The sequence below is a fragment of the Lissotriton vulgaris genome, chromosome 5, assembly GCF_964263255.1.
Source record: "Lissotriton vulgaris chromosome 5, aLisVul1.2, whole genome shotgun sequence".
NCBI lineage: Eukaryota > Metazoa > Chordata > Amphibia > Caudata > Salamandridae > Lissotriton > Lissotriton vulgaris.
The window spans coordinates 103,478,322-103,499,532 of NC_141693.1; the positions used below are offsets into that span (position 1 = coordinate 103,478,322).

The 21,211-nt window shown below is 44.9% G+C and overlaps 1 protein-coding gene across 2 annotated transcripts in view; it reads right to left on the reverse strand.

Annotated features, from left to right (window-relative positions):
- The window catches only part of LOC147710298 (protein CutA homolog), a 308,574-nt gene that overhangs the window by 35,271 nt on the left and 252,092 nt on the right, over positions 1-21,211 (reverse strand). For both annotated transcript variants that reach the window (XM_086920995.1, XM_086920994.1), the window contains exon 5: positions 5,549-5,598. In XM_086920995.1, the coding sequence (XP_086777121.1) occupies positions 5,549-5,598 (50 nt within the window). The remainder of the gene's footprint in view (positions 1-5,548; positions 5,599-21,211) is intronic.

Sequence of the window (21,211 nt, forward strand, 5' to 3'; positions counted from 1 at the left end):
AAGGGAACCGACGTCATCACGCCGGCGTGGGCCTGATATGGGGTCGGTGACGTCAGACGGAGTCGCGCGCGATGCCGTGCTCCTGTGACGTCGCCCACGTCGGCGTGCTACGAAGAAGATTTCCGAACGTTGCTGACGCAAGGGGGATATTCACAAGGTGAGGAATCCACACGGCAGATGTATCTATCAGAAACAGAAATTCCATGCAGTGTTCCACCCACAGTCAGCAGGCTTGGTGGAAAAGTACAATGGTATTTTGAAGCTTAAAATAGCAAAGATACAAGCTTCTACTTCTCTGACTTGGCCAGATGCTTTGCCTTTGGCATTATTGTCTATTAGATCAGTACCACACTCTCTAACAGGTCTTACTCCTTATGAGATTGTATTTGGGCGTCCCATGAATATATGGGGAGTGCCCAAGCCAAGCTCAGTGTATGATGTACCTTGTGTTTTAATGAATGACTATTTGGCACAATTAACTGACAGTCTGGTTTCTATTCATCAAAAGGTTCGAGAAGCACTCCCTGACCGGTCCACAGGTGAAGGCCATAATCTCCAACCCGGAGATTTCGTCCTTATAAAATCATTCGAGAGGTAGAGCAGTCTACAGCCAAGGTGGTGTAGTCCTGAGCAGGTTCTGCTGGCGACGAGAAAAGCCGTCCGAGTCACCAACCAGAAGAATTGGATCCATTCCGTACACTGTCGGAAGGTGCAACCCGGATTGGTGGAGCCTGTTGTATTGACCGACCATCGAGAAATCCTGACTGCGGAGAGAGGCCGTGCTGTGGTACCTGACGAATCTGAGGAGTTCTTCCCGGACCCGACAGTTCCTGGAGCGAGGAGATAGAATCTACGACCTAGGAAGGAACCTGCAGTTGTGTGATAAGTTGTCAGAACAGCCCCTAGGTTAGTGAAACGGAGAGCCGATGAGGCAAGGGGGGGGGGGGGGATCAGCCCAGCATTAGTGTAGTGACAACCGTCTTGGCCCGCTGGTAAAGAAAACAACGGCTGCCTAGGGGGAAGAGTTCTGACAACCTTTTTAGTTTCATCCAACCACAACAATGTTATCACAGGACATAGGCCAGTGGTTCATCCAGACCCACGGATGGCTCCTGATTTCGGGAACTCAACACCGTTGTAGCACAATTAATGAAATTTCCATTTGAACCGATACACAAAGCAGATCTTAAATTCCTCACTTGGAAGGTTGCCCTTTTACGGGCTCTGACTTCTGCAAGAAGGATTAGTGAAATCCAAGCGTTCACTATTACGGAATCTTTTTTACATTTTACTCAGGACTACATAACTCTTCAAACGAATCCTACATTCATTCCTAAAGTACAGTCACAATTTCATCTGAATAAACCAGTAAGGTCAAAAACGTTCTTTCCGAATCCATCCAGTCAAGCTGAAAGAGCAATACACTCTTTGGATGTTAAGCGCTGTTTAAAATTCTACCTACAGAAGACTAAAGATATCAGACGTTCAAACCAACTGTTAGTGGCCTATGGTCAAGCAACACTTAGAACTGCAGTGACAAAGGCTACAATCGCCAGATGGCTTGCATCTACTATTCATTTCTGCCATGAAAAGGCCAACAAACATCTATAAGGAAGAGCCAAGGCATATTCTACAAGAACTTTGGCAGCTTCTACAGCATTGTTTGCTGGAGTGACTCTGGAAAATATCTGCTGTGCTGCGACTTGGAAAAATGTCCACATGTTCACAAGGCATTACTGCCTTCAATCTGCACAGCAGGAAGATGCAGCGGTTGGACAGGTCGTCCTACGCCATCTTTTTCACTAAGGTCAGATTCCGATAGTCTTTTTCTTTTCTGTGCTGTTGTGCTGATTTTCCTATTCATGCTACTATGTTTCACAGATTATATGTTAATTTGCTTTCTAGACACCCTGCATAAGTATATATATATATATATATATATATATATATATATATATATATTTATACTTATATATTCATGTATTATATCTCATAATGTATTTTAAGATGACTATTGATTTCCCAAAGCTTGATCCTTACACTTGTTTCACTCTTATGGATGTAGTCTGGGAGTTTACCAACATTTGTCTCCCACCATTCCCAAACGACAGTACAATTGGTTTACTGCTTGCAACTCTGATTCAGGCATGTGAATCTATGAAAGATACCCCAACACTGGATAAGAAAACAAGTTACTTACCTGTAACTACAGTTATCCAGTATTGGTATCTTTCATAGATACACTGCACCCACCCTCCTCCCCGTCAAGTCAGTTCTCTATGATTTTGGGATACTTACTCCCCAGTTGTGCTAAGAAAATCTGAGGAGAACTGCCTCTGCTGAGAGTGTTCTAGAGAGTGCTGGTAGCTGATTGGTTAGAGCTAACCTTTTGGTTTTTTTCCTATAAGGATGTAGATAGGCTACTAAGATTTAGGCCTTAGGCTTTTTCTTTTAGCCTACTACTATTATTTATTTATGGCACTACTTTTGTATTTTACTGTGGGACTCCCGCCTCGGTGACGGGGAATGATTCAGGCATGTGAATCTATGAAAGATACCCCAATACTGGATAAATAAAAGACATCACCGAGGATGTCTTTCAAGGATGTAAATATCTCTCTTAAGGGCACAGTCACAAAATCTCAAATGAGCATAATCAAGGTCATTTTTCAGCTACCTCATTATGTTTGTTCATTGATAGGTCTTTGTCCCCTTTCCCAGACGGAATGCAAACTCCAGACATTATGAGTGGATTTCTGCTGTGAAGACATTTATTCACAGGAAGCCCCACGCTTTTGGATATAGAGAAAATAATTTTAAAATGTATATCCCATTCGTGTGGTGTACTGTCATCTGGGGAGAAATTCAACCTCTACACTTCTCTTCCTCTGAAGATAAAACACTACTAGGTGAATGTTGTTGTCCAAGGAGCAGTCCCAGATTAGAATGGGTAGACTGCAGAGAACAATAAACCATCCTTGAGTGTTTAAGTAAAACATTGCAGTGGTAACGCCCAGGTGTACTCCAAAAGGAAGGAAGGATTTCAGGTCCAAAAATGGACATGAGCTCTATATGTTTTCTCTGTTCTGTAGAGGTCAAATGCCATGAATCCCAGAAGAGGCTTCCTCAGTAGGCTCTGGAGCCACAGCAAGAACCAATTTGGATTTACAAGTCTTTTTGTGGATTATTTTTCTATGGAATTTCAATAACATGGAGTATGTTGGGGGTATATCAGGATTTCACCAGCTGAATCACAGATCCCAGGAACTGAAAGGCCTGATTTAGTGGTACAAGAGCTTTGAAGGAAGACAGACTAGACCTCTGAAATAGGAGATTTGAGGAAGGACCTACCAGCCTCACTGGGGGATTTAAACTAAATCTAAGATGATCTATCTGGAGCTTGTTTTGTGGCCTGTCGAGGCAGAAGAACTCCTCTAAAGTGTCATTAGAAGTGAATCAAGTGTGAATTGATCAATGGTACCACAGGACCTCATGATTTGTAACCTGGTCCTTGTGCTTCAAGATGTACTCCCAAGTGCATGCTTGGACACTCACGTTCCTGTCTGAGCAGTAAAAGGCCTTTGAATGGAGGAGGAAATCTTCTTACTTGGACACGCCTTTTTGACTCAGTAATTGCACTCAGCACCACATCCTCATTATTTAATTACGACAGTTTCTGTACTGTGATGAACCCTATTGGACACTAACAGTAGATGGCTTTTCAGTAATCGCAGCTTAATTTCTGCACAAATACCACAAATGGCGGATCCACAAGTTGTTTTAGAGGTAAACAGTGTGGGAGTTAGCTTCCTAAAACAGCGTGCATAGTTTTAAATCTGTTGTAAATGACAACGCACAATAAAAAACATGCCCCATTCTCCCTGTAAGAAAGAGGAGACAGCAAAAAGACATCACCGCCTCAAAAGGAGAAAAACCACAGAACCTGATGCCTGCCACTTGCCTCATCGGGAGGAAAACCAGGAAGGGGTGGTGGCTGATGGTGACGCGCATTTAAGGAAGTAGAGCTATCTTTGAGCATGGTGGCTTCAAAATTCTTTCCAAGTGACAACATTCTTTCATGGAATTTATTTCCATCCTGCCAGCAGTCTAGGAGTGAGTGTAAGATGGCAGGGTAAGAAATAATAAGACTACAAAACAAAACAAGATTACATTTCCTAAATTGAAAATATTTGAAAAGCAATGATCAAGCAGTCCTTGTCGCAGTAGGGTTTGATTTAATTTGGCTATTTCAATGTTCTATGTAGAACCAAACATGGCATCTTGCGGCTGTTTCACAAGAGTTTGATCCTTTCTTAGACCCTGGAGGTCAGAGCACCATTCCACCCTTTTTAAAGATCTCCATCTGCCTGGCAGGAATCTCTGCGATGTGAAGGGAGTTACTGTAGCTGCAGCTGCCATCACAGCACTGAAAGGTTGGCTAGGGGGCACCACATTTAAAGCATTTGCTCTGCAAACTGTCTAGCTCAGAGTAAACAAGTTCCAAAAGAGGCATTCTGTTTTCTCTTAGTGAAACATAAATATACCCAAACCTTTCTCTGTGCATTCTGCAATTTCCCTGCCTACATTTGCCATGCCATGCAGAGAAAATTATAGATGTTATCCCACCCTTAAAAGGATGGGACGATCGTCACTGACCAGGCAGCTGTTTGGCGGACAGGTAACCTCAGGAGAGGTTTATACTAGCTAAGCCAGAGGTAACTTTACCAGTGTAAACTTGGTGCTTTCCCCCTCCTCTAACCTCAAATTTGGCAAGTTTGAGGGGCAATAGTGATCCTACTCCTTCAAACTCTATTTTGTAATAAGATAACTGGTGATAGCTGGGTGTAATTTTTGGAATAAGCTGGGCAGAATGATGTTCATAAGGGTATTTAGACAGAATATCTGAAACCAAAATATTGTGGACCAAAATATAGTGTCAAGTATATTGAGGAAACAGATACTGTGAATGTAAGTTTCTATGTGTAAGCAAAGTTTTACTATATATAACTCCACAAATATGTACCTTGACATTATATATATATCTTCATGGTATGTAGATGTGAAGTTAAGATTAGCAAATCTATACTTACCTATTTGCACTTACCTTCTTAATATTTTGGTCCTCAATATTTTTGACATAATTCTCCACACAATATTTCTGTTCTCGATATTCTGTTAGTAATGCATTTGTACGTGCAGCAGGGGGGATAGGTGGTATGAGTGACAGAAACAATCAAGTGGATCAGTGCTGTGTCCAGCCAATGAATCAAGAGGATCATCACAATCTAGCCATATTCATTTGTTACCAGTTGTGTGATCCTTGGTAATCATATTCTTACTGCGTTAGCAAGTTTATGTTTGGTGCAACTGTCCCATAATAGCAATTCCTTTTGACCCAGCCTTGCTGGAAAGAGGCCCCTCATATCAATAAAAGGTGAAAAAGAATTATGATTATTAATGGTCAAACACGGCACAGGGGAATGAAAGTGAATAATCAAAATATGTTAAGAAGTTACAAGATTTGACTATAAAGAGTGAAACATCTCACCTGACATAGTCTGACAAGTCACTTATTTTTGAAGTCTTGGTTTTCACCAGCTGTGGAGAAAACGTAGGCATGTTAGTAATACATGAATTATATTGTTAGCTTGACTCTTTATATCATAGGATGTTAAAAAAAAATAGAAATACACAAATGGCTTAGAAAACCCAAAGCTGCCTCATTAAAAATGCACTTATAAGCAGTCGCGTGGGGGCTAAGTGTGTGTGTGTGGGGGGGGGGGGGGGGGGGGGGAGGGGGGTAATCATGTAAAAAAAAACTATAGCACTTACCTGGCCAGCCACTGCCGTCTCTCCTGCGTCCCGTCCCGCCCTCTTCCTGGCTTCTTGTGAGAAACAGGAAGTAGGCACCAGGGCTCCCACGCTCCCCGTAGCTAAGCACAACATAGCAATGCAGCGTTGTGATACGTCTGAGTTCAGGAGCTGGAGGGGTGGGCATGTTCTCCATACAGGCTGTAATGCAGCCTGCATGGGAAATAGGGAGGTGCACATCACTATTGCGCACAGGAGTGTTCTACCACTCCTCCCCTGCAGCCCGCCCCCTCACGTACACAGCAACAGCAGGAGGACAAAATAAAATGATAATAACGTAATGTTATTATCATTTTATTTTTTCCTTTCTTTCGCTGCTTCCTGGCAGTGGGGCGACGATCCTCTGTCTTAGCGGATGAGCAGTCACTGCTTATAAGTCATGCATTAGGAAACGTGTAGTGGAATGCTGCCCACTAGAGCAGTGGTTCTTAACCTTTTGACTTTCGTGGACCCTCACTAAATCATTACTGGAACAGGTAACCCCTCCACTGCATCATTAGGGAAGGCCAGGGACCTCAGCTTAAGAAATCTCGATGATTTGAACCATAAAACAATACACAAAATACAGAAACAAACACACAAATGGTGAAATATTTTATTTAATTCACAAATATAAAAACAAATATAAATAAGAAAATTTAATGGGAAAGTTGGAACTTTCCTAAATTATTTTGAGGACACCCAATGTCCATATACTATTCTGTTTGATGCACTTGCGGCTACAAGTCAATCTGAGGATACCAACTTAATTTTTAGTCTACAATTTCAAATTCCTTAACATTTACATGAAATTTTAAAATGTTCGATTTTACATTTTGCTTCTTTATTTATACACACTTTATTAATCTGTTAATGTAATTTCATTTTCTAAGCAGTCACAGACCTCCCAATTAGGCCTTGGTGATACCCAGGGGTAACCTGAGCACAGGCTAAGAGCCGCTGCAGTAGAGATTTAACCAGAAGAACAAGTCACTTACCTTCGATAACGCTTTTTCTGGTGGATACAGTATCTGCCTGTGGATTCCTCACCTTGTGAATATCCCCTTGCGTCAGCAACATTCGGAAATTCTTTTTGTAGCTTCGCGCCGACGTGGACGACGTCACAGAGGCACGGCACCGACTCTATAATAGGCCCATGCCGGCGTGATGACATCAGTTCCGCCCTTTTTTCCGTGCCTTCGAGGCACACAGACGGACCGACAACAGTAGATATATACATAGTATATACAGTACACAAATGTCAATATACCACACGTAGGGCCTCATTAGGATGGAGGATTTTCCGCATCCTCCGGGCCGGTGGAAGCGACCGCTGGCCTGGAGGATGCGGAAAATCCTCTGCGGACCCACCAAGACCCACAGCCACATTAGGATGGCTGGTGCGTCCTGGTTTCCGTCCGCAGCTTTTCCTCCGCGGTTGACTTACAACCGCGGCGGAAAAGCACTAATATGGTGACAGTGTCTCTCAGACACCGTCAGCCAGATTAGGATGTGCATGGAAACATGCTTTTCCACGGCGGCTTTTCCGCCGTGGAAAAGCATGTGTAACTTCACTGCGGGGGCCCGTTGCGGGCCCCCTAGGTGAAGGGGGGTGGGGGTTGCACATGGGGGGTACCTATGGTACCCCCCTGCATTTGTATGCAGTAAGCGGCAGGCACCGCGCAGTGCCTGCCACTTTCTACATACAAATGCAATGCGTGCGTTTTTAACATTGCTGCGGGTGCAGCTTGAAGCTCCACCCGCAGCAATGTTAAAAATAGAGGATGTGACCGCAACCCTTGCGGTCACATCCTAATTGCACAGGAGGGAACTCCGCATGCCATGCGGAGGTTCCCTCCTGCTCTGGGGTCGCGGACGGACGCAAGTCCGTCCGCGATCCTAATGTCCCCCAAAGTGTGAAACCAATGCAGGAAAGAAATTGAAATAAAACATTTCCTTTGACAATAAAAATATTAACAAAGTTATTCAGGCATAGACGAGTGGACAACGGGGAGGCGGGTGGGTCAGTGAGGAATCCAAAGGCAGATACTGTATCCACCAGAAAAAGCGTTACCGAAGGTAAGTAACTTGTTCTTCTGATGGATACATCTGCCAGTGGATTCCTCACCTTGTGAATAGAGTCCCACAGCAGTCCCCACTCCCGGAGGAGGGTGTCCACTCTCCTATACCAGAAAATCTTGGAGGACAGAGCGTGCAAAGTGGCCATCCCTCCTCACCTCGGAATCCAAGCAGCAATGCTTCGCGAAAGTGTGGAGGGAGGCCCAAGTCACCGCTCTACAAATGTCCTCTACAGGTACACCCCTGGACAAAGCAGATGTAGAAGACTTTGCCCTAGTAGAGTGAGCTCTTATACCCTCTGGAGGTTCCTTACCCGCCAAGGCGTAGCAGATCTTAATGCACAGAATAATCCATCTCGATAGCGTGCGCTTGTGCACCGCCTTCCCCTTCTTGCAGCCAGCAAATCCAACAAAGAGCTGGTCATCCACACAATAGACTTTAGTCCTATTGAGGTAGAAGCTCACCGCCCTCTTCGGGTCCAAGCGGTGAAGTCTCTCCTCCTCCTTGGAAGGGTGAGGGGGAGGATAGAAGGTAGGGAGGGTAATGGACTGCCCTAGATGGAAGGGAGTTACCACCTTCGGCAGAAAAGCAGCCCTGGTCCGGAGTACCATTCGTTCAGCATGAATGGACAAGAATGGGGGCTTACAACTAAGAGCTTGAAGCTCACTTACCCTCCTTGCCGAGATAATTGCGACAAGAAAGACCGTTTTAAAAGACATCAGCCTCAAGGGACACTTGTGCAGTGGTTCAAAAGGCAAACCCATTAAAAAAGTGAGCATAAGATTCAAGTCCCATTGAGGTACAATAAAGGGAGTAGGAGGGAATTTATTCGAAAGGCCTTTTTTTAGAAACCTCAAAACAATAGGTGATTTAAACAAAGATGGCTGATCCGGCAAACAGAGAAATGCCGATAATGCCGATAAATAACCCTTGATAGTAGCAACCGCAAACCCTTGCTGAGCCAAGGAAAGCGCAAACTGAAGTATATCAGATAAACGAGCCCTCAAAGGATCGATGGACTTCTCCCCACACCAAGCAACTCATTTAGACCATCTATAAGAGTAAATTGACTTGGTGGAGGTACGCCTAGCCGATAAAATGAAATTCACCACATCGTGCGGGAGAGAAAAGGAATTCAGGTTGCTCCGTTCAATCTCCAGGCATGAAGGTGTAAGGTCTGGAGGTGGGGGTGTAGAACCTGCCCCTCCATCTGAGAGAGGAGATCTGCCCTGAGAGGGAGACGGAGCAGAGGACACGAGGAGAGGTGGAGAAGATCCGTGTACCACACCCTTCTTGGCCAATCCAGGGCGATCAATATGACTTGGGCCCGGTCTTGGCGAATCTTCCTCAGAACCCTAGGAATCTAGGGTATGGGAGGAAACGCGTAAAGGAGTTGTCCCAACTCAACTAAAACGCATCTCCCAGTGCTCCCTGCATCGGAAACTGGAGACTGCAGAATGACGGGCAGCGCGCGTTCTCGTGAGTGGCGAACAGGTCCACCTGAGGAGTCCCCCAAGTCCAAAAGACGTGACGAACCACCTCCAGATGGAGCCTCCACTCGTGATCTGCTGAAAATCGCCGACTGAGATTGTCCCCACGCACGTTCAGAACTCCGGCCAGATGATTTGCCATCAGACATATCTGATAGTCCTGAACCCAGGACCAGAGACGCAGAGACACTTCGACCCCACTCCTCCCTGCTTGTTGACATACCACATCGCGGTGGTGTGGTCCGACCGACCGCGAAGGGAAGGGAGAAGGCCTTGAGCGCCAGACGAATCGCCCGCAATTCCAGAAGGTTGATATGAAGCAACCTTTACTCTGGAGACCAAAGACCCTTGATCTCCAGATCCCCCAGATGAGCACCCGACCCTAGAGTGGATGCATCCATTATTATCGTGGCCACCGATGGAGGCAGTTGGAAAGGCTTTCATTGAGACAGATTGCCCTCCACGCTCCACCAAGACAGATCCGCCGCAGTTTCTCTGGAGATCCTGATAGACTCCCGGAGATCTCCGTTGTGTTAAAACCACTGCCTGCGGAGGCACCACTGGAGTGCCCTCATGTGCCAGCGTGCATGGTTGACCAGCAGAATGCAGGAAGCCATCAGACCGAGCAGACGGAGGGCCTTCAGGACTGGAACGACCGCTCCATTGTGAAATAACGGGATCATTTCCTGTATGTCGCGAATCCGCTGTGGAGGAGGGAATGCCCGACATACAGTTGTATCCAGTACCGCACCAATGAACAGGTTGCGCTGTGAGGGCACCAGGTGAGATTTGGGTACATTTATCGAAAAACCTAACCTGTACAACAACTGAGTTGTGACTTGCAAATGATGGAGCACTTTCTCTGGAGATTTCTCCTTGATTAGCCAATCGTCCAGATAAGGGAATACTGGAATCCCTGACGGAAGGACCGCAAGCTGGTAGTGTTGCGACCCCACCGTAAAACGGAGATACTTCCTGTGCGACTTCAAGATCGGGATATTAAAATACGCATGCTGCAAGTCGATCGACACCATCCAGTCTTCTTCCAGCAAAGCCTGAAGAACCTTTGCAAGGGTGAGCATCTTGAACTTTTCCTGCTTCAGGTAAAGGTTCAAGATCCAGAGATCCAGGATTGGACGAAGTCTGCCATCCTTCTTGGGAATCAGGAAATACCGGGAGTAGCATCCCTGACCCCTTTCCTGCCCCGGAACCACCTCTATTGCGCCTTTTCTTAGCAACGCTAGGACTTCCTCCTGCAGGAGCAGCAGATGGTCCTCTGAGCTAAAGCCTTGGCAAGGAGGGTAGTTGGGAGGAAATTCCTGAAAGGGAAGTGCATACCCATTCTCCACGAGATTGAGAACCCATAGGTCCAACATAACCGATTCCCAATCCCCTAGAAAATAGGTAAGCCTGCCCCCCACTGGACCCGCATGATCCGGAATGGCGGATCTAGGGCTGCTTTGCTGTGTTGGGAGGGGGGTGGGTAGAGGGAGAGGAAGAGGAGGAGGAAGCTTGACGACCTTTAAGACGTGCTCTTTGCCTGCCCCTGTATGACTTGTACAGCGTATTTTGCTGCTGCTGCTGTTGCGACTGTTTGTAGGTCCGAAAGGAAGACCTGCCAAATCCTCTGAATCTTTTTCCCACAGTACCCCTGGACTGTAGGCCCAAAGATCTTGCTGTCGCTCTGCTGTCCTTAAACCTCTCTAATGCGGCGTCAGCCTTTTTCCCAAATAAACCTGACCCATCAAAGGGCAAATCCATCAAGGCAGCCTGGACATCCGCAGAGAATTCGGAGGACTTCAGCCATGCAGCTCTCCTGGTGGCCACTGAAGATCCCATCACTCTTGCCACCGAGTCAGCAGTGTACAGCCCACTCTGAATGACCTGCCTAGCAGCAGCCTGAGTGTCAGCAATCACCTCTTGAAAGTCCTTCCTATCCTCCTCAGGAAGCTTTGGAACCAGCTGTTTGACGGAATCCATCAATGCATGGATATAGCATCCCATAAGACAAGTAGCATTTGTTGATTTGAGCGCCATACTTGCCGAGGAAAATACTTTTTTCGCAGCCTGGTCCTGCTTCTTCGATTCCTTATCCCCAGGAACCTGAGGAAAAGCGCCCGCAGATTTTTTAGAGCAGGCAGCCGGCACAACCAAGCTCTCTGGTAAGGGGTGCGTGGATAAAAAGTCCGGGTCACCAGGTGCCCCCCTGTACCTTCTCGCAACAGCCCTCGAAACAGGAGGGGCTGTAAGCGATCTTTTCCACACTTCTGATATAGGCTCCGCCAAAGCATCATTGAAAGGGAGCATTGGCTCGACAACAGAGGAAGGTGAATGAAGTACCTCTGTTAGAATATTGGACTTATACTCTGCAGTAGGTAGAGTTATATTCAACAAATCTGCAGCCTTCCTTATAACTACGTGATAAGGTGTCACATCCTTAGAAGGGGAGTCAGAAACAGAGGCCAATTCCCAATCAGGAGACAGCTCAAGGCCACTAGCCTCTCTTAGATCGTCGAAAAGATCCTCCGAATCCTGCAGCTCACCCTCTTCTATATATGCATTGCGGTACCTCTGCTCTTCCAGAAGCCTCTGGGCCTCACGCCTCGACCTCTCCTTCAGGAATGACGTCGACGGATCCGGAACCGACTCCGCCTGAGCCGGCGTCAAACTCGAAGCCAGAGTGCCAGACCGCTGAACAAGAGGTCGGATCGGATTCGGCATCGGTGTCAAGGGTATCGGCGTCGAAGGTCTTGGCGTCGAAGGCTTCGGCGGCGAAGGCTTCGGCGGCGCAGAGTAATGCCAAGGCGACGTTGGAGCCGGCATAAATGGCATGAAAGGCGCAGGAGCGTATGCCTGGCGAATACCCAGATTATATGCCAATGGACCTGTGGGACCAACCGGTGCACCAGAGGGGTACATAGCCCTGGAATACACTTCATACATAGCATTCAGGAACTGAGTAGGGTCCTGACCTGGAGCCGGAAAAGCTGGATAAAAGCCCACAGGTTGCTCTTGAGGAAGCAGAGTCTTCTCGACTTCGACCTCTACCTCAGGCTCTTCTCCTTCTTCTTCTTCTTCTCCCTCATCCTCCTGGACAGGTGAATGAGATGGAACCGGAGAAGGATTCGACACCGGCTTCGGTGAATGAACCGGCGAATCCGCAGGCAAAGCCTCAACCTCGGAGACTTGAGCTTCCGGAGTCGGAGTCACCTCATCCTTGCGAAGCAACTTCACCTGCGACTTCGGTCTCGAGCCCGAGTCCTTCCCAGAGTGATGACGAGACTCATGACTTCTCTTCTTGTGCTTCTTTTTTGATGACCTTGAAGCATGCGCCGAAGACGACCTCGAGTGTGACTTCGAACGAGACCTCGACCGTCGAGTCCGTGACCTCGATCTCTTCTTGTCCTTCTTGTCCTTCAACTTGGCAACAAGGAGCTTTGCCTCCCTCTCAGGAAGTGCCTTGGGATTCATCTTCCTACAAGAAGAACATTCTTCAACGTCATGGTCCGAACTCAAACAACAATCGCAGCACACGTGCAGATCCGTAATCGACATCATCTTGCCGCATTCTCCGCACGGCTTGAATCCGGTCTTCATCGTGGATGTCATCGTGGACATCTCGACAGGAGACAAAGAAGCAAGAAGACACCGAAAAGAACAAACAGTAACAAAGTTACTAAACAGCAACAGAGGATCCCTCGAAAACCATTAGCGTCGATGACTCGGAAAAAAGGGAACTGATGTCATCACGCCGGCGTGGGCCTATTATGGAGTCGGTGATGTCAGCGGAGTCGCGCGCGATGCCGTGCCCCTGTGACGTCGTCCACGTCGACGCGTAGCTACAAAAAGAATTTCCGAATGTTGCTGACGCAAGGGGATATTCACAAGGTGAGGAATCCACTGGCAGATGCATCCATCAGAAAGTCAGGACAAACACCAGTCTGCACTCTAGACCAATCCCATATAGTTCATCCTCATTGCACTCAAAATAGTATTTACCCACTTGATTGAAGGGCAATCAGTACAAAATCAGCAAGTAGAACTTAGAGAAAAAAAATTAGCATAATGGCCAGGTGAAATGGCAAGCAATGTCTAGCTGCTAATGGTGCAAATGTATGACCGAACTCACTGCTGTAGGCAAGTAAGCAATGGAGCAGCCTGAAAAAGTAGAATTTGATTGAAATGACCTAGAGCAAATGAGCAAAGTGAGTGAAGTGAGTGAAGACCTGTCCATCTAAGGAGGTGTTAGGGAATGTGCTTGGTGATAAAAATGTGAACAAAGGGAGTCAAATAATGCATTCCAAAGCACTGGTTTTCAAAGAAAATGCCTAAAAAGCGAAATAAACCCCATTAAGGCCCAGATGTAGGTAAAATAGATTTACCGATTTTTAATTACCGAATTCTACCGATTCGGTAATTAAAAATCGGTAAATCTAAGGGGTGGATATGTAGGAACATCCAGATGTTCCTTTTACCGAATCGGTAAATATCTGTATTTACCGATTCGGTAAATACCGACCGGTAATGCCCCATTCATTCCTATGGGCTTTGAAGCCCATAGGAATGAATGGGGCATTACCGGTCGGTATTTACCGAATCGGTAAATACCGATTTTGACAAGGGTGCAGGGGGTGTCACTTTGACACCCTCTAGCACCCCCAAAAAAGATTCGGGGGCAATGTGGCAGGCATACCTGCCCTAAGGGCAGGCCTGCCTGTCATATGGCACAGGTGTGCATGCACACCGGAATCGGTATTTTACCATGAAGTTGGATTTCATGGTAAAATACCGATTCTGTAAGGCTTGTGGGACTCAGAAGAGTCCCACCTACATCTCATTGTTACCGAATCGGTAAAAATACCGATTCGGTATTTTACAGAATCGGTAAATTTACCGATCGGTAAATTTACCGAATCTGTAAAATATGTGGGCCTACATACCATTTTGTGAATCTCGGTCGATAACGGCCGAAAATACCGATTTTCGGCCGTTACCGACCGACCTACATCCGGCCCATAGTTCTTAAGTGCCTCTCCTGAATCAATCCAAAAAACTCAAAGACTGCCTATTGCATTTGGCCTTTCACAAGTCTTCCAGGCAGTTCTGTAGCACCACGAAATATTCCAAAACGTTCTTGGTGTGCCAGGCATGTCCAACCTTCTCTATGCAGAGGGAGGCCCTTTCTGCTAGAAACCCTGGTGTAACAGTGGTGGTGGAATGGAGCATTTCATACACTTGGCCAAAAATCGATAGGTTTTATAGATAGTTTAAAAAATTGAGAAAACTATTTGATATGACTTCGTACATTTATTAACATGTAGCATCTTTCTTCAAACCACTATTTCCTGTAATTATCCCACCCAGACTTTCCAAGTAGATTGTCAATTTGGGGTTAGCTTGTGTTTCACCCTGACAGAGATTGTGGTTGCTGCTTGAGTAGGGTTTTACCCCCCCCCCCCTCCTTAGCCAGTAACCCAATTTCCAACAATCCGCAGCCACAGATTTAAATCTATGTCTACGTGTAGGTGCAAATGTACTATTTATTGGTATTCATCATTGTTGATCACTGTTCAAACTATTATAAATGAAAGCTGAGCGAGACATGCTAGTTTGAATGTCATTTGACAATTTCTGGAGGCTCCTATTCCTTACACACACTTTTTTTTCTTCACAGGGAAATCCCTTCCCAAAATGTGGGCGTGACCTGCTCCCCTTCCTCTCCTGGAAGAAATTACAATCATTTATAGGGTGGAAAGGGGAGGTTCCCAGGCCTCCAAAGCAAACCACACCCTGGAACACCCACTTCGCAGCTCCTCAGTGAGATTTAGAATTGTGGATTTTTCCACAAGTTTGCAAAGAAAATTGCACTTGTGAATGCATGTACTCCTGTCACGAATCCCTTTGACAATTCCTGGCAGAGCAAACAAAGTTAAGTTCAGTTTGTATACTCACGTTTACTACTGAATTTCCCTTTGTGAGAAGGCTCCAACGTTGTTAGGTAGGTTAATGAAGTGGGCATATCTAGGTGTGTCATAGAAGTGACTGGGAGCCAAGTAATTTAAATTAGGTGAAGAGACACACATTTTTAACTGTGAGTCGTCACAAACATTCTGCAATGCATTTCCAACACCTATCTGCATAACTAATCCACACCTTAAGTGCCCAGGAGCAAATTCCTTGGAAAGTGCACCGTTTCTACCGGGTGCTGCTAACAAGTTAAGGCAACCACTAAAAAGACATTTCTGCGTATGGAAAAAGGCATTTTACAACATGAATAGAAACGTGTTATACATACTGTAAAAATATTCACTGGATGCAATATACCGAGTAAGTAAGAATTTCTTCACAAAACTTGTGAAAATCAGCTATACTATGCTCTTGCGCATGTACACTACAACATGCATAATTATGTATGTTTAAATTAGAAATACTTTTAAATTGGGACCGTGTGAGGGCATTGGTTATGCAAGTTATTAATTATACGCATATTTTGTTCAGCATACTTTTACATCTTCGCTTTCCATCAGAGGTTCAGGTTTAGCACCAGGAATAGTGTAGGGAGATAAAGCAAACTTTACTAAAGTGGGCATTACCTATCCATTTACAACTGGTTTCTTTTACAGATTTTTTTTTTAATTTCAAGAAGATTTTATTGAGAGAGATAATGATCCAAGTAATAAAAACCAAGTACAATAGAGGTGATACAATCTGACATAAGTAAAAAAGAGAGAATATACATCACTCAAGAAGTAAGTAAAATAGATGTAAATAAAATTAAAAAAGACAATCAATGCGAAGTTGAGAATATGAACCAATATAGGCTGTCAGTGAACAAAAGCAAAACGCATCACTCTCTAAATTGAGGATGGGGACAAGGGAGGAGGTAGAAGAAAAGAAAGAAAAAAGGAAAGAAGGGAGAAAAACACAGCAGAAAGAAAGAACGGGATGAGAGGACAGGAAAGCTGAAAGAAGAGAAAAAAGAAGGATTCCCACATGAGCGACCCATTGTAACACAAAGAACAAACAACAATTAGACAGACGAATCAACAGGGAATTGAGGTACTAACCCTTTCGAGGAGAGTTCCATATAATCATCCAAGGTTTTCCAAACCCCTTTAGAGATGGAAGGCGATAGGTGTGCTAGATCTACTGAGGTGTGGGCACTGCGTAGGAAGGATACCCACGCCCACCACGTATGGTAAGAGACAGACGAAAAGGATTTCCATTCCATAAGAATGATTTTAACCGCTACAGTTAAGAGAAGATCTAACAGTTGTAGTTCTATCGGGTCTAAAGGAAGAGGAGTAGGAGCAGCCAAGGGGCCTAGTAAGACTATAGGAAAGGAAAGTTGGAGCTCAATATTAAAAATAAGGGATAAATGTTGCTGAATAAGGTCCCAGAAAGGTTTAAGTAAGGAGCAATGATAAAACATATGTGGAAAATCACCAGTCACCAAGCCGCAACTCCAGCAAAGGTCGTCGTCTTTAAGGTTGAGCGAGTGAAGACGCGCAGGCGTCCAATGGAGGAGATTGATCGAGAAAAATTTAGATTGCATTAGGGAAGGAGCTATTTTATTACGGAGAGCCAATTTACCAATGGATTGCCAAGCTTCGGATGAGATATGATCTGTGATGTTGTGATCAAAATGGCGCGACCATTTTTGTTGTGCCACCGCCTGATCAGGAAGCGAAGTGGAAGACAAAAACTTATAAATTTTGGAAGCAACATGACCAGCTTTGAGTCAAATGTGGAAAAGCGAAGTGGTGGAGGAGGAGGGGTGAAGACGAGTTTTAGAAACAGCAACCTTGATTTTAAGAAAGGTATAGAAGTCAAGATTTGTTAAAGAGTGTACATGTGCCAAGGTAGAGAAAGGTAACGGATCACCAGAATCACTATATAAATGTTGGACAAGAGAGATTCCCTTTGCAGCCCAGTAAGACATGAGGGCGGGCGAAATAGTAATCTTGATTTTGGAGTTTCTCCAGATAGAAGACCACCTAGTTTTATGCAAAGGAATTGCCATCTTCCTATCTAATTTCTTAATCGCAGTAATTGTATCAATAATGATAGAGCGGGAAAACAGAATATGCAAAGTGGATGTAGTACAGAGAAAGGCAAGTGGTAAAGGTGATGCTAATTCCTGTTCTATGAGTATCCAAGAGGGGACATGACGAGTTGGAGGAGAAAACCAAAAAGCACCTTGAGAGGCCAAGAAAGCAATCTGGTATTTCTCCCAGTCCGGAAAGTTAATCCACCCATATCACAAGGTCGACGTAAATATTTATATGCTAATCGAGCTCGTTTGCCATTCCATAAAAACTTAGAAGTGAGAGCATCAATTTCTCGAAAAAAGGAATCAGACAGTTTAAGCGGCAACATGGATGAGACGAAATTGATAATCGGCGTGATCATCATTTTAAGGGTTTGTAAACGACCCCACCATGAAATATGTTTTGGAGACCATGTATCCAGAAGATGACGTACTTTGGTAATAGTCTGAGATTCATTATAAGCAACGGTGGCATGCAGAGTAGAACAGAAATAAATTCCCAGATATTTGAGATGTGTAGACTGCCATTTAAAACCAGCCAAACCCATATGAGCAGGAAAGCAATAGGCATTTAAAGGGAACATCTCCGTCTTATCTTTGTTTAGAGTATATCCCGATACCGTTGAAAACAAGGAGATGGTGTCAGAAATAGCAGGAATGGCCAAGGCGATATCATCTGAAAAAATGAGAACATCGTCAGCGTATGCGGCAGTCTTGAGACAGTGAGAACCAAAAGAAAAACCTTTAATATTAGGATGTAAATCAATCAACCGAAGAAGAGGATCAATAGATAATAAAAATAAGAGTGGGGATAGGGGACAACCCTGTCTAGTGCCCTGGCAAAGATTAAAAAATGAAGACGTAGCACCATTGACTCTAATGTTAGCTTTAGGTTGGGAATATAAAGACATTACCATATTAGTGAAAGAATCTCCAAGGTTATGTGTACAGAGGACAGCTCGAAGGAATGGCCAAGAGACCTTATCAAAGGCCTTTTCTGCATCAAGGGCCAAGGCCGCGGCCGGGAGTTGGGACCGTTTGGCAGCACCGATAATATGACAGAAAGTGCGGATATTGTCCATTGCCAGACGACCCTTAACAAAGCCAGTTTGGGAGGGATGTACAAGGAGGGGAATAAAAGATTCTAAACGCTTAGCCAGAATTTTAGCAAAAATCTTTGCTTCCATGTTTAGGAGCGAAATAGGCCGGAAGTTTTTAGGATCCGAATGGTCCTTCCCTTCTTTCGGGATCACAACTATGGTGGCTTCAGCAGCCGTACCAGAAACAGAGCCATCCTGAACATAAGAATTAAAGACAGAGTGTAACCTAGGGACAAGCAACGGAAGAAAGGTTTTATAAAATAATATTGGATATCCATCCGGGCCAGGGGCTTTCCCAGAACGGGTGGCCTTGATCGCAGCAACAATTTCCTCGGGAGAAATAGGTTCGTTCAGGATGGAGCGATCTTCCTCAGAGACTGACTGAATCGGAATCGATTTTAAAAAATCTTGACACTTGTCAAAAGAGGATTGGTTAGAGGGGGTATATAGTTTGTTATAAAAATCACGAAAAACTTCAAGAATCTCCTCCGTTTGAAACTTTTTAGAGCCCGTGTGATCTGTAATAGAAGAAATTTGCGAGGACTTAAAAGAGAAATCTTGAAATTTTAGGGTAGCAGCCAAAAGTTTCCCAGCCCGATTCTTCAAAAGTAACTTCTTGGACTTTTGTGCTTGGACACCAATATGAGCCCTTTTAGTAACAATTGTATTATATTTGTATTTTAGGAGCTTTATTTGCTGTAGACTATTCGGATCTTTGGTGTGTCGAAAGGAAGCTTCTAGAGTTTTGATTTCAGATGATAAGTCAGTAAGCTCTTTTTTAATAGCCGAATTACGTTTGGACATACATTTAATGACTTGACCCCGAAAAGTACATTTAAAAGAATCCCAAAGAGTTATTGGGGAAGAAACAGAGTTCTCGTTTTCACGGAAAAAAGTATCTATATCCGTAGAAAATTCCGCCACTTGAGAGGAGTCATGTAACACTTCAGTATTTAATCTCCATGAACGACCACGTGGTTTAGGAGTAAAGGAAGATAGCGTAAAAGTGACCGCGGCATGATCAGAGATGACAATGGGGTGTATAAGCGGAGAAGAAGAAGAGGAGACAAGAGAAGAATGAACTAGGAGATAATCAATACGAGAAAAGGAGGAATGCGGCGAGGAGAAGAAAGAGAAATCACTACCAGTGGGATTATGAAGACGCCAGATATCGTGAAGATGAGAAATGGAACACATGTTAAGCATTTGTTTGTGTGCTTTAGGAGGACGAAACTGAAATGCAGAATTCCTGTCTAAAAGAGGGTCCATTGGTAAATTAAAATCGCCACCAACAATGAGATTGCCAGCATGTGGGGTATTATGCAAAATTTTAGTAATGGATTTCCAAAACGCTGGATCATCAACATTCGGAGCGTAAATATTCATAACATACAAATCATGCTGTCCATCCGACAATTTAGATAAGAGCCAACGACCCTCAGAATCATGCTCAGAAGAGAGAATTGATAGACCGGAATTCCTTGAAATTAACGTAACAACTCCATTCCGTTTGCCAGAGGCATCGGAACATGAAACATCAGACACCCATTCCTTCTTCAAAAACAGCGCTTCTCTGCTAGTGATCTTGGATTCTTGAAAAAGAACTAAGCATGGGCGGAAAATCCGTTTCGCTCGCGGATTTTGCGGATTTTCGGTAAATTCGCAATCCGCGAGATTCGCGAATCTCCCGCAAAATCCGCAAATCCGCGAGCAGCGGATTTTGCTCGCACTGCTCGCACTGTTCGCGTGAGTTCGCGGCTTCCCAGTACAACTTCGCGCCCCGCGAATAAGTGCAAAATTGCAGAAATACGATTTTAGCAAAACTGAAACTACTTACCAGGTTCAAAAGTTCAGGCTCATCATTAGTAGCCATTTCCTGTAGTGCTTCCTGAGGGGCCCCTCCAGAGTTCAGTTGCCAGTTGCAACTATTATGTGACCCTGCTCTGAACCTCAGAATAGTTACACATATGCCACAAAGGTCCTGAATTACAGCTAAGGGAGACAAGCAGGAGCCAGGCTGGAAGTTCAAATCCATTAATCAGCCCCTAATTCATTATTGTCAGTTGGGGCAGGGCAGGTGTTGTAACTAATTTTGCAACAATGAAAGCACTTAGCAAGTACAAAAGATCACTAATCAGGAAGCACTAAGGAAGCAGGTGCCAGCTAAAAAAATATTCTGTGACACATTAATCAGCCCCAAATTAATTCAGGTCACTTGAGGCAGGGAAGGTGTGCTTGCGTTGCCACAATAATGTACACTGACTGGACAACCAGAGGGTGCTGTGATGAAACAGAGGGTGGCATGGGTGGGCCAGAGGGTGGCATGAGTAGTCAGAGAGTGGCAGTGGTGACAGAGAGTGGCAGTGATGAAGAAGAGTGTCCCAAACAGGCTGGACACGTAGAAACAACAAGTTCGCGAAACTTGCGACCCGACAGGTAAGTTCGCAATTTGCGAAAGTGTACAAAACCCTCGCGAACTGGCAGAAACCCGCGCAAACACAAAAAAAAAAAATCCGCAAATTCGCGAGAATTCGCGGATTTTGCGGATTGCGAGTTCGCAAATCCGCAAAATTCGCGAACGCGAGATTCGCAAAATTCGCCCATGCTTAAAAAGAACTAAATCTGCAGAGAGGGACTTACAG